Source organism: Mustela nivalis, assembly GCF_964662115.1.
Source record: "Mustela nivalis genome assembly, chromosome: 6".
NCBI lineage: Eukaryota > Metazoa > Chordata > Mammalia > Carnivora > Mustelidae > Mustela > Mustela nivalis.
In genome coordinates, this window is record NC_139025.1 from 28,821,596 (window position 1) to 28,834,122 (window position 12,527).

Below are 12,527 nucleotides of genomic sequence, written 5' to 3' on the forward strand. Positions count from 1 at the left end.
CTCCATGATCCAGGATGACACCCAGGGCTTCAGGTCCACTGGTCTGTGGTTCAGATGGCAGGAAGGGGAAGGGACAAAAGGGCCACATCCTAGCTGTGCTTCCTCTGAGCAGTCTCCTAGAAGTCCTACGCAGCACCTTTTATTTCACTGAGCAAGACTCAGCCACACAGTGCCTTGATTCACTGACATATAACAACCTGTTAATCTGCATCGTGCGGTGGGCCTGGGCTTGTTCACTCTTGGATCTTGGGGGACTGCTGCCGCCGTACCTAGCACACGATAGTTCAGTGAAGATAGGTCTAATGAGGAAATGCTCTTTGGTCTAAAGAAAGGGAAAGAAAAGAGCATCCTACTAGATAACAATACATGTTTTTCTTTTAATCTGACCTTGAAAATATGAACACAGAGCTAACTATATGTTCTTTTGGACCAAAGAAGATAATTACGCAGGGACTTTCTCGAGTCACAATCTCTCTGGGTCATAACAGAGCTTTGGGACAGGCCACACGACGCTGTTGTAAATGTAACTGGTTGGTGGAGATTAACTGAGCAGTGCTACTTATTAGCTCTGTACTCCATGACCACAAAGGCCAGAAATACTTGTCTGGTGGTAAGAAAACTAGCATTCCTTAACTAATTCCTTAACTGATCAACTTGTCTTTTTTATAAAATATGTATTGTAAATACTTCTGATCTGTTTTCAGGAAGAAACCGATCCTGCTTGTGCATGGAGATAAACGAGAAGCCAAGGCTCACTTACATGCCCAGGCCAAGCCGTATGAAAACATTTCCCTCTGCCAGGTAGGCTGCCTGTGGCTGTTGGAGAATCCTGCTTAGTCTGAGAGTTGGAAGGAAATTTAGACATTTAGTCTAGCCTCCCACCTAGAGCAAGAGTCCTATCTCTAGCATCGCCAACGGCTCCTTGTCTAGCCTTGACCTAAATGCTTCCTGAGAGAGCCCATCTATGTGTGGGCAGCCCTTGTTGGAAGGATTTTTCTTTATGTTGACCTGATGTCTCTGTATGTGTCAGGGTTCTCCAGAGAAACAGAACCGATAGGGTATGTGTGTGTAGAAAGACTTCTTTGAAAAGAGTTGGCTCACATGATTGTGGGGACTGGCAAGTCCAAATGCTGTGGGGTAGGTGTGTGGGTGGGGCCCAGGAGAGGAGGTGCTGCCGCTCAGCTCCAAAGATAGTCTGAAGACTCAGTTCCCTGTTTCTTGAGGGAGTTGGCCTTTTTTTTCACTTAGGCCTTCAACGGACTGGTTGAGGTCCACGAAAGGTAATCTGTTTTATTCCTTCTACTAAATTAAATGTTGACCTCATCTAACAATAACCTTCATGGCAATATCTGACTAGGTATCTGGGTATTGTGACCTTGCCAAACAAAAGTCCTCACCATTTCCTTTTACCTTTCAAGCTTGGGTCCTGATTCCCCTCTCTGGGGCCACATAAAATAAATTTCAATCTCAGATATGAATGATTCTTATATGTAAAGTCCTCTGTTGTACCTCCTTAGTTTTCTTTAGGATCAAGCATGGTTTCTTTGGTTGTACTTATAACAAGAATCCCTGTCTTCCCTCAGCATGCCTCCAGTCCTCTGTTTGCATCTAGTTTGTCAGTGTCCTTCTCAAACCTAACCAGGTTGTCTGGATATAGTTCAGTGGTTGCTGCTTTCTATGAGTGCAGCTTAAAACTTTTTATTTTGACAACTTACCTGACTGTTATTAGCTGCTGCTGACCTGTGTCCAGTAGTCTTCTGATCTTTTTCACGTGAATTGTGGCGAAGGTTTATACTGGGGAGATGGACAAATTAAAAGCAAACCTGTTAGGAAACTACCTATGTGAGTCGAGCTGCAAATCATCCAAGCCTGATGAGATGTTAAGTGGTCTTATAACAGGTGTTTCTGCTTGATTTGCTGGGACCAAAGCAAAGCTGAAAAGGCCAGGAAGTTGTTGTCCAGGTTCTTGTTAGAGTCCCAGAATTCTGTCATAATGCTCTTCAGTCCATACGTGGAAATACACTATAAGTCTTGGACTTCCGTTATGACCAGTTGCTTTTAGTTCCACCTCGAAGAGAATATTGTGTGTGGCCTTTCATGCAAGAAACCGGCACATGGGGGAAAGAAAAGCAAGAATTTTTCATAGTAGGATTTCCTTCCTGTGGAAATGGTGGCTGTGAAGTGGCTGGTGTCATACTGACCTTCTCCTGTTTTAGCAACTGGCCAGTCCATTTTCAAGCAGCCAATGTTCAGATACTTCCACAGCCCCTTTCTCTCCTTGCCAGAGTGAGATGGCCTCCGGATTTCTGCTCTTGGAGTTCGTTGACAAGAGTGAACTACATGGAACCTAGATGACTTTTCTCCATTTTTTTCTCTAGTGTTTTTTTCTCCCTCTTCATATAAGATGTAAGAATTCCAACTCATTTTGATGTTCTTTCAACTATACAATGTTATCTGTGTATATGTGGGGTTTTTTTTTTTTAAGATTTTTATTTATTTATTTGACAGACAGAGATCACAAGTAGGCAGAGAGAGGGGGAAGCAGGCTCCCCGCTGAGCAGAGAGCCCAATGCAGGGCTCGATCCCAGGACTCTGAGATCATGACCTGAGCTGAAGGCAGAGGCTTTAACCCACTGAGCCACCCAGGCGCCCCTATGTGCTTAAAGATTTAAAGAGAGAAACCTCAGTCGGATCAACCTTAAGCTGGTCCTAAATTTTTCCTACGATTTAACCCACAGTACTTTATATATAGGTGGAGTTTTTAAAAGTCACTCCTTTACCCAACATGTTTGTGGCTCACCTTCTACACATAGATAAGCCTCAGCTTGGCATTTGCCTAAAATCCTCTGGTTGCTTTTGTTTCCAAAAGCAGAAGAGGTTTAACTGCAATAGGGTGGTGCTAATGAGACTAATTGTGGGTGGAAAATAACACAGGAATCCTAAAGACCAGTCAGGAAATCCGTGGAAATAGGAGGTCTTTTTCAGGTACTACGAGCTCCTTGTACTGAAAAGTAGGGTGGGGGTGTGTGGCCGGTCTGGTGGTGTGCTCCGGCCGGCCGCTAGAGGGCATGGTCGTCTTTAGCTTGAGTAAAGAGCTGTTCAGAAGGTCTCATTTCTAGTCTAAAGTAGCGATTTGTGGCCCTATCCTGACCTGTTGAAATATAGTTATATCTTGTCTCTAAGATGAATTCTTTTGGGGGGGGCGGTGTTGCACAACATAGTGTTACTTGATGAAGCTGAGGCATACTAGTCAAAGAATCAGCAGATGCTCCCATTTTGCACATGCAGGACCAGAGGGGAGAGATTGAGACCTTGTGGTGGTCAAGGTTCAAACTGCCTGGGTTCTGCAGTTCTCTTCCCACTAACTATGCCTTTCTGGGCCCATCACTTAACTTCTGAAAGCCTGATTTGTTTATCTTTAGGATGGATTGCTAATCGTTTTTTTCACTGGGTTTTTATGCTGAGGATTTGGTGTATTTGCCTAAAAAGCGTCCATTAACTGTCACCTGTTCAAGTTATTATCCTTGTGCTTAGACTTGCACAAGAGCAAACAGCTTATAGCGAAACTCAACTTGGAAGCCAGAGTTTTGACCATTGCTTTATCTGAGCTAAATATCAGTTTACAGGGAGACTGTCTTCAGTCTAATTCTGTAATTTTAAAGACCTTCTGTTCCCTGGTCTCTTGATTTGTGTGGCCAGAACATACAAATGAATTCTGGTCTGTGAGCATCCACAAACACTGTGCTTAGGAATGTAGTTAGCGGGGCCACCTGTCAGAGCATCCCCAAGACGGGCTGCGTCATACTACCCTGTATTCCAGTTGCATCTTTCTTCCTCCAGCAAACAGGTCCATCCCTCTGCCCTGTTGGGGCGGGGAGCTTGATTGTAGTAGTGCTTGGTTCCATTTGTAGAGTGCTTATCCCTTGGAGGCTCTGATTTCTAGACAGTCCGTGTAATTGTCTCATTTACTCCTAAAACTCTGAGTCCCCTGACAGCACCCTCATTGTAAAGAGGAGTAAGATAAGGCACAGAAATTTAAGTATTTTTCAAAGTCACCCAGAGGTGTAAGGATGGGATTTGTGTCCCTACACCTATACTCCTCAATGTTGACCTGGTTTGACATTTCTGTTTAACTCTTTCATGGCCTCCATCTTTAGGCATATTCTACTTAACCAAGGTCTTGCTATACCAGATGTTACATAAAAATGTTTTAATTCTCCACCTACTCCTGTTTGTTTGTAAAGGTATCATTTTGTAATAGGAAAATAGATTGAATACATATCTCTTTTCAGCACTTGTCAGGTTGTCAGTATAAGAGAACTTCTGGTTCAGCACCACAGTGCGTACTGCTACCACATTGTTTTTTTTATATATGGTCTGGAAACTTTATGATACATTAATTTCTGAATAAGCCAAATATCTTAAAACTTTGCATAGGGTCTCATTTTGTTTTTTGGCAACTAAAGAAATCCTGTGTCTTGCTTCTTGATTACTATAATTAAAAATGGAGTAGGTATCAAATCATTCTGGCTAATAGAAAAAAATCTTAATGAGCCTCACTGGGTAGGATTTTGAAAGTTGTAGTGTCAGTCCAGGGCTTGTCCACAAGAGGGCAGTAAAAACAATTCAAAACAAAGTTGACCTGAACCCTTTGTAACCTGATTTCCAATAGATAGGGATATGGAGTTTGTTCAAAATAAGTGACTCAATTTCTTTTTCATCCTAGGCAAAGTTGGATATTGCATTTGGAACACACCACACGTAAGCAAGTTTTTATGAGATGGGGGAGGGTATGATTTTATGAGAGCCAAGGAGGCTGTTCCAAAAAGTGCTTTTGAAGGAACTCACAGGTGGCAGTTTTGCCAGGGAAAAGAATCTATCAGTAAAAATTAGAGGCAGTGGAGCCGTTTACTAATGGCCTTAAGACAAAGTCCTGGGATTCTGGCTCTCAGTGTGAAAATCTGAATCTGCAATGCAGTTTCTGCTTTCTTTCTGTTTAGGACATTTCTTACAGCCAGCTTGAGGGGAATATTTGGTGGTGTGTGGTCTGTAGTTATGGATGACTGTATGTGTCAGTCATGTGCCTGTGGATTCTACTACCTTAACGTCTGGGGATCTCTTAGGATGCTGAGTTTCATTAAATAGACTATTGTTAGATCAGCCTCATGCTGTGATAGAAAAAAACTATTTTACAAAGTTGGTCTTTTTTGTTTGTTTGTTTTTAAGATTTTTATTTATTTATTTGACAGTGAGAGACCACAAGTAAGCAGAAAAGCAGGCAGAGGGGAGGGGGAAGCAGGTTCCCTGCTGAGCAGAGAGCCTGATGTGGGGCTCGATCCCAGGACCTTGAGATCATGACCTGAGCCGAAGGCACAGGCTTAACCCACTGAGCCACCCAGATACCCCTATTTTACAGAGTTGTTAACTTGAGAAGCTGATGGATATTCCTGCTCAAGACTTCTCAGAAGTTCCTTTTAGAATAACTTTGAGAAGTTGTAAACTAGACAGGAAAAACCCCTATTGCTTCCTGCTTGACACATACCCAGTGATCGGCTTGACTCCTGTTCTACTGCCGTGAGCCCAGCTGTTGGAGCCTTTTTACATAATTATTCTATAAATGAGAAAAAGAATAAGATATGGTTGTCCCTGTTTCAATATTTTTATGAATCACATTTCTCTAGAAAGGATTTGTCAGAAGGATATGACAAAGCCTCATCTTGGAGACCAGCATTGGAAATGGGTTGGTATTGCAAGCAGATTCCTTCGGATCCATCTCTGGGGCAAGAATCAATCTCATATGAGGAATATTGGTCCTGAGTCTCGCTATGGTCATCGTTTTCTTGATGTTATAGTGACTTGAAATAAGGAAATACGTTCATCTTTTTAATGGCAAAATGCATTTTGCAGCGTAAGCCTGTTTTCAAAATGAACCAGGGCCGGAAGAGTTGAGCCATTTCATAAGAGGATGCCTTTCAGTGCTACATTATCTGATCTAGATGCCCTTGAGTAAATGTTGCAGTGTTTACCAACCATCCGTGATTGGTAGCTTCTAACAGGACAGGGTTTGAGGATTGTTAGGAACTTTAAGCATTTAGCTCAGGTATAAATTACTCTTTGGTAGCACGGAGGTCACAGGATGCTAGCTTCAGCAAAGGATACAAAATAGCCTTGAATAGACTGAATAGGTGTCTTGGGCTCCTCTCCCTGCATCACAGGAGAGCCTGGCGGTGGATGGCAATGGTCACCCTGTCATAGATAGACATTCTGCCCGCAGTGAATAGCACCAGATGGACCCTAGCCCACTGCCCTAAGCTGGACCCTGAGCATAAAGATCTTACTGATTCTGAAATACTGTCTCCCATTTGGGGCCTGGACATGGTATGCTAGGTCTCTAGTGCCAGCACCCTGCCCTAGCCACCCCTTTCGTGCCAGCAGTCAGCACTGGGCTTAATCATGCTGCAGTTAACAGGCTGGCACATAGGAGAGCCCATGTCTTCCATCTTCATTTCAATTACACTGTAAGTCCTGGGATGGACTGGGTGTGTTGGGCCTGGCCAGGATCTAGCATAATTGATCCTAGAGAGACCATCTTTTTTTATGCTATTTAACAAATTATTTGGGCTTCCTTTTCATTATATAGAGGTTCTGAGTAGACCAGCAATTACCCTCCAGCTACTGTTGCAGATAGAACTACAACTCATTTTTTATTCTTGTTTGTTTACAGCTAAAAGTGACCTCATTTTTTTCCTTTGGTCTGCTCCTTCTCCCACACCCCCATTAAACATACACACTTAGCAGGTTGAACCCAGCAGTTACTCACTTGGAGTTGTGAATGCCCAGAGAAGCAGTTATAACAGAGCCCTTCTCAGCCACATAGTCTGTGTAGTTTTTACACAGTGTTAAAATGCCAGTATCTTGTAGGAGATTAAACTCATGCCTTGAATTTACTCCATTGCTCGTTTAAAAAAAATTTTTTTTAAGAATTCATTAAATATTGAGACACAGGGGCGCCTGGGTGGCTTAGTGGGTTAAGCCTCTGCCTTCGACTCTGGTCATGATCTCAGGGTCCTGGGATCGAGCCCCACATGAGGCTCTCTGATCAGCAGGGAGCCTGCTTCCACCTCTCTCTCTGTGTGCCTCTCTGCCTATTCTTGATCTCTCTGTGTCAAATAAATAAAATTTTAAAAGTTAAATAAATATTGAGACACAGTTTTAGTGTTTTGAGACTTAATAATTCTTTTAGCTCTTAGTGTTTGGGTGAGAGAGACCAAATTATAGGAGTTAGAAAAAGGAGGAAACCTTCCAGCTCCTGGTGTTGGGGTGTCATGTGCCTCCCAACTTGAGAGTGTAGCTACCACAGTAAATAGGAAGTAGTCTTTGACATTCAATTTAGCAAGCATGTATCGACCACGTACTGTGCACAGAACATCCAAAGATAACCATGATGTAGCCCCGCTCCCCCCTGTAATCATCATCCCTATTAGGTACAATAAACATGCTTTCTCTGCGTCTCTGTAGGATGCCATGCAGTCGCAGGGCCTGTCACCCATTGCTTTAGAATTCTGAAGCTTTTCAGTGTCCCCCAGGGCTGGGAGCAAAAGTACCTCGGGCCCTGAGAATCCATAGCAGGGAAGGAGGGAAACCAAAGCAGCCGAATGGCGAATGTCTAACTGGGAGTCAGTGGCAGACTACCGGGTGGTCCAGGCACCCTTTCCTGCTTGCATCTGTAGGCAGGCTCCAACCACATATGACTTCGTCCTTCATCCCCCCCCCCCCACATTGTCCGACCCATTCACCCACTCACATACCAGTTGTGTGGAGGTCTTTGGCCCCGTTCTTCCTCAGTGAGAGGAAGATCCCAGCACACGTGATCTGAACAAGCTCTTCTGGCTTATTTAGGAACCGTGATCATCCCATTACCTACCCAGCATAGATTCTGCAGCTGTAAAATGAGACTGGTAAAGCCTCCCAGATTGCTGTAGGGATTTGGTGTGTTGCTATTCTGGAGAGCTGCTGGAATGCCTGGCCCATAGGTGCTCTGCAGACATTCGTGTTCTCCCCCTTTACAGGAATAGCTCCAGATTTGGAAATCATCCCTTTTGCTGCTCCCACAACTTAACAGGTGACATGTAGGTCAACATTTGTTCAGGGGAGACCTCCTTTCTTAACCTTTATCCATTTTTAATTGTGATTCTCATTAGCTCATGCCATTTTGTGTGAGATGATGGCTCTCTTTAGAGTAGTTCACGATTCTGTTGGGTATGATTCACTGACAGCAGTACATGATTTTCCTGATAATTGATGCCTTGATTAATGGAAATATTTGTGAAACTTACATCTTGAATTCATAACTGTCCTTATTCTTAATTACAGTCAGCTGCTAATTTGGCAAATGTGTGTGTAAATCTGCCTAGATTTCAGGGAGCACATTTCATAAATGGAGAAAAAATGGGTTTAGCAGCTGTCACTTCTCCAGCTTTGCATTAACTTACTGTTTGCCAGCTTGGGTTAAATTCTCATTTTGGCAAGAGCTAAATCTCTCTTTTCTGTTCTGTGCAGTATATTTTTATATTAACTTCCTCCTGTCCGAATACTAGTCACAGTATTGTTTGGCGAGAACCAGTGGTTCATTTTGCCCCCATGCATGAACTGACATCACAGGAGGTATTAAGTATAAGTAGCATTTTGGCCCCAGTGGACATAAGGAAGAGTGACTGCCTCGAGGAGTGAATCTCTAGTTACATGGAGAAAACTTAGATTCCTGAAATAATTAGGAAACAATTGGGAAGCCAAAGCCCTCCAGTAACAGATGAAGAAATGAAGCAAGACACTGAGGGAGTCCTGGAAATGCACATGTGAGAGAGTTTGTTTCACGAACCATGTTATGTTTCCTTCTCACAACCCTATGCAGCAAGGAAGGGGTTGATCCTTCACTTTGTAAATGAGAAACTGAGGAACACTGAGTGACTTCCTTAGGGTCCTATGGCCTCCAACTGATGACTGGAGTTTAGGTCTTCAGCTTCAAGTAGAAAGCTCTTTTTTGTTCCTATTCCTTCTCTTGCTAGAATTAAAATACGAGAACTCTGTCTGATAACTGGAGGCCTGGGGAAGGAAGGCCCATGGCAAAGGGAGGACTCAACTGGGTCTGATTTTAGTAAATAAAGGAAAGACTTATTTCAAGGCGAGGTACACATTAGTGATTAGTGTGGCATTTGTGGAGTATAAGAAAAGATCAGTCTTAGGATAGTGAAGCATTTTCAAATTTCTCTAAACTGCAACTCACATTAAAAAATACAATGTACACTTCAGTCTGTTATATTTGTCCATACTCATATGCTAAAACTAGCTATTTAAATGTCTACAATATATTTTTGAGTTTTTATACTTTATTGCAACTTTTTTCTTTCTTTAAGATTTATCTATTTCTGAGAGAGAGCATAAGCAGGAGGGCAGAGGGAGAGAGAATTCAAGCAGACTCTCTGTTGAGCACAGAGTCTGACATGGTGCTTGATCTCACAACCCTGAGATAGTGACCAGAGCCAAAATCAAGAGTCCGATGCTTAACTAACTGAGCCACCCAGGCGCCCCTTTATTGTAACTTCTTAAAAAATGCTAGCCCTTAAAAAAAAAAAAAAATGCTAGCCATGATATAGCAAGAGGTTGTGATCGTACCTCAAAAAACACTGGACAAGAAGGTTTCCATGGTCCTGAACAGTAGCGCATAACAGCTTAGGGTAAGGGCTCAAAGTGTCAGGCTTGGCCCTGCAGGCAGGATGAGGCCAAAGTTGGTTTACTGATACTCAGAGCATTTTGGAAGGTGGTTTCTGCCTATCACTAAAATGGACTTTGATTTTAATGTGTAGAAGAAATGAGGATTGTAAATGTTAAAAGAGTATTAGAATGGTCTAAGCACTCCTTCAGCTGATGGTATTTGCACTGGAAAAACAGTACATATTTTAAAAGTAATGTTAATGCTTTTGTTCTTCTCTTTGTTATTAAAGGAAAATGATGTTACTGCTGTATGAAGAAGGCCTCCGTGTTGTCATACACACCTCCAACCTCATCCATGCTGACTGGCACCAGAAAACTCAGGGGTTTGTAGGCTTCTGTTTCCTACACAGCAGTGGCTATGGGTGGCATTCCCTTTCTCTTATATTGTTAAAACAGAACAAAACAAAAAACAAAACCCCTCACATGTGGCATAGAGAAGAGACCTACACAGAAAAAGTATTTTGTTGCACCCCTCACCCCCCAGGCCCACCCTCTTGAAATAACGAGTGCTAACAGTTTAGTGCATACACATCTGTGACTATTGTATGTGTAAACAGAAGGACCTTTTTTCATTAGCTCTTACAAAAACAGGATTATACATACTCTACAGCCAAGCGCAGGGAACAGCATTATGCAAAGGATCTGAGGGAGGAGAGGGGGTGTAAAATGAAAGGTCTGAACCCATTTTTCTGGTGAGACCCATCAGTAACTTGGCCCGGTACCCACTGTACTTTGGCTTGCCATTTCCCAAATGGTAGTGAAGGGGAACTTAGTGGTTAATCATCTGTTAAAAACTTCCTGTCATCCTCAGTTTATTTTTCCATAAAAGAAATCTGATGTATTTTTAGAGCCGTTGATATGTTCATATGGTCATGAATCGCCAAGAGAAAAATTGAATTTGAAATTTTTTCATGCTTTTTTAAATTACTAATCCTTTGTCCTCAGTATACTTACTCCAGATCTAGTCTTTGAGCCCTTTTAAGAAGAGGGGCTGGGGGTTTTTTTGTTTTAGGGATTTGCTTAAATCAAGTTTTAAGCAGTGTTTTCCCAATTGGTAGGCTCTTCATTCTGGCTGGCTTTCATTCCCCTTTTTTAAGCCATTGTGTACATCTCTGCCTTCTCCGGGATTAGAAGAAACTCAAGCATTCCTCCTCACCTTTCACAGTTCCCGAATTCTCCACTCTCCTCCTCCCTGCCTTACGCTCCCTGTCACTGCCTAGGCTGGGCTAGAACTCTTAATTTCAGAGCATGTTAGCAGAGCCCAAGTCATACCTTACGTTAACCTGAAATACAGGACCTTCTAGCCTCTGTCCTGTGGGCTTGATTTGAGTCCACTGCTGTATAGAACAAGGGTACCCCTTCTCCCTTCAGACAGCCCTTCCAGCTTGAAAGGCAGGCTTTCCCCTGAGCCCGACATCTCTAGCTCTCTCTCTTCCCTTTCCCCAGCATAGCAAGGGGCTTAGAGCCTCACCCACAGTGCCTAGTAGTTGTTCTGTAAACATGTTCCAGTTTTCAAGTGTCCCGCTGCTTCTCAAAATGCATTGAATTCCAGCTGGTTCAGGATGGGTGGGATCACCGCTGTCTGAAAAGCCTCAGCCACAGGAGGACTCTCTTGAGCAACAGAACTGAGTTAACTACACCTTTGCTACTCCTAGAGCTGCTTAGCTGCATGGTTGGGTTTTGAAACTCATGAGTCTTATGGAGTTTATCAAGTTGGCACTGATTCTTATGTGGCTCAAAGAGTCCCACCCCTAGACCCCAGCTCTTTCTGGAGTTAGGAGCTTGAGCCATGCTCCTTTAAGTTGGCACATGGTTTCAAACTTTAAGTATGGAGGGTATGAAATCTCCAACTTCCCTTTGCCAGCCACCCTCGAGTAGGGTACTGTTGTACTGTTATCTCACAGCGAGTCTAGATTCTAATCCCAAATTTGCATTTTTGTGTTGTGGGTTATAATTTTTTAAATGTTTAAAAATAGTCCTTTGGTGTAATTTTCACGGTTGGTCCACTAGTTATGCTCTGCTGGTCCTGGTCTGCTGTACAAGCCTTTCAGCCATCCTTTTTAGCTGCTGCTCGGTCTGCCTGTTAATTTCTCACTTTGAAAATTATTTGGCCCACGCTAATTACACATTTTACTTTGTCAAGTGCTAAAAACACCTCACATCTCCGTATCCTGGTTTAGAAAGTTGTCGTCTGTCCTGTTCCTCATCCAGACACTGATGGGAGGGAGCCTTTAATCAGGAGGAGCCCAGCAGCCTGTGAGCTTTGAATTGCTATGTGTGAGGGAGAGACTGACACATCCGTCCAGCCCGGTGTGCTCGTTACTCATGTAGAGCACCAGGTGCTCACAGAGCTCGTTGGGCTGGCCCCAAAGGACACAGCCACTTAGGAGCAGATCTGGCCCCAGAACCTGCGCTGTAGTCCTCTTCACACGTTACCCCTTGTCCAAGGGGTCTCTTCAAGACGGGAAGGAAAGGTGTGACATGCCACCCTGCTAGATATGTGTGCAGAGTTCAGAAGATGTATGGGCAGGATCCTTGCAATTCTGGATGCTTCCTGCCCTGGTGGCCTGCATCTCCCCAGTCTCCTTTGCGGGGTGCCAGGTGAAAGAGGAATTGGGCAGTTTGTCTTTGGGCTTAACAGGTAGAACTGCAGGGGGGTAGCCACAGAAGCAGAAAGCTGGTGACAGCAAATACGTCTTTAGCGCTTGGTTAATCCTGACATTGCTCATTATCGCAAGTGTGAGGCACACACACCC

The 12,527-nt window shown here is 43.4% G+C and overlaps 1 protein-coding gene across 7 annotated transcripts in view; it reads left to right on the plus strand.

Moving 5' to 3' along the window:
- The window catches only part of TDP1 (tyrosyl-DNA phosphodiesterase 1), a 92,968-nt gene that overhangs the window by 8,313 nt on the left and 72,128 nt on the right, over nt 1-12,527 (plus strand). For all 7 annotated transcript variants that reach the window (XR_014312552.1, XR_014312553.1, XM_082733879.1 and 4 more), the window contains exons 5-7: nt 705-801; nt 4,727-4,761; nt 10,002-10,094. Coding sequence is in view for 5 of the 7 variants with exons in the window: in XM_082733879.1 (XP_082590005.1) it covers nt 705-801; nt 4,727-4,761; nt 10,002-10,094 (225 nt within the window). In the remaining 2 variants the exon portion in view is untranslated. The remainder of the gene's footprint in view (nt 1-704; nt 802-4,726; nt 4,762-10,001; nt 10,095-12,527) is intronic.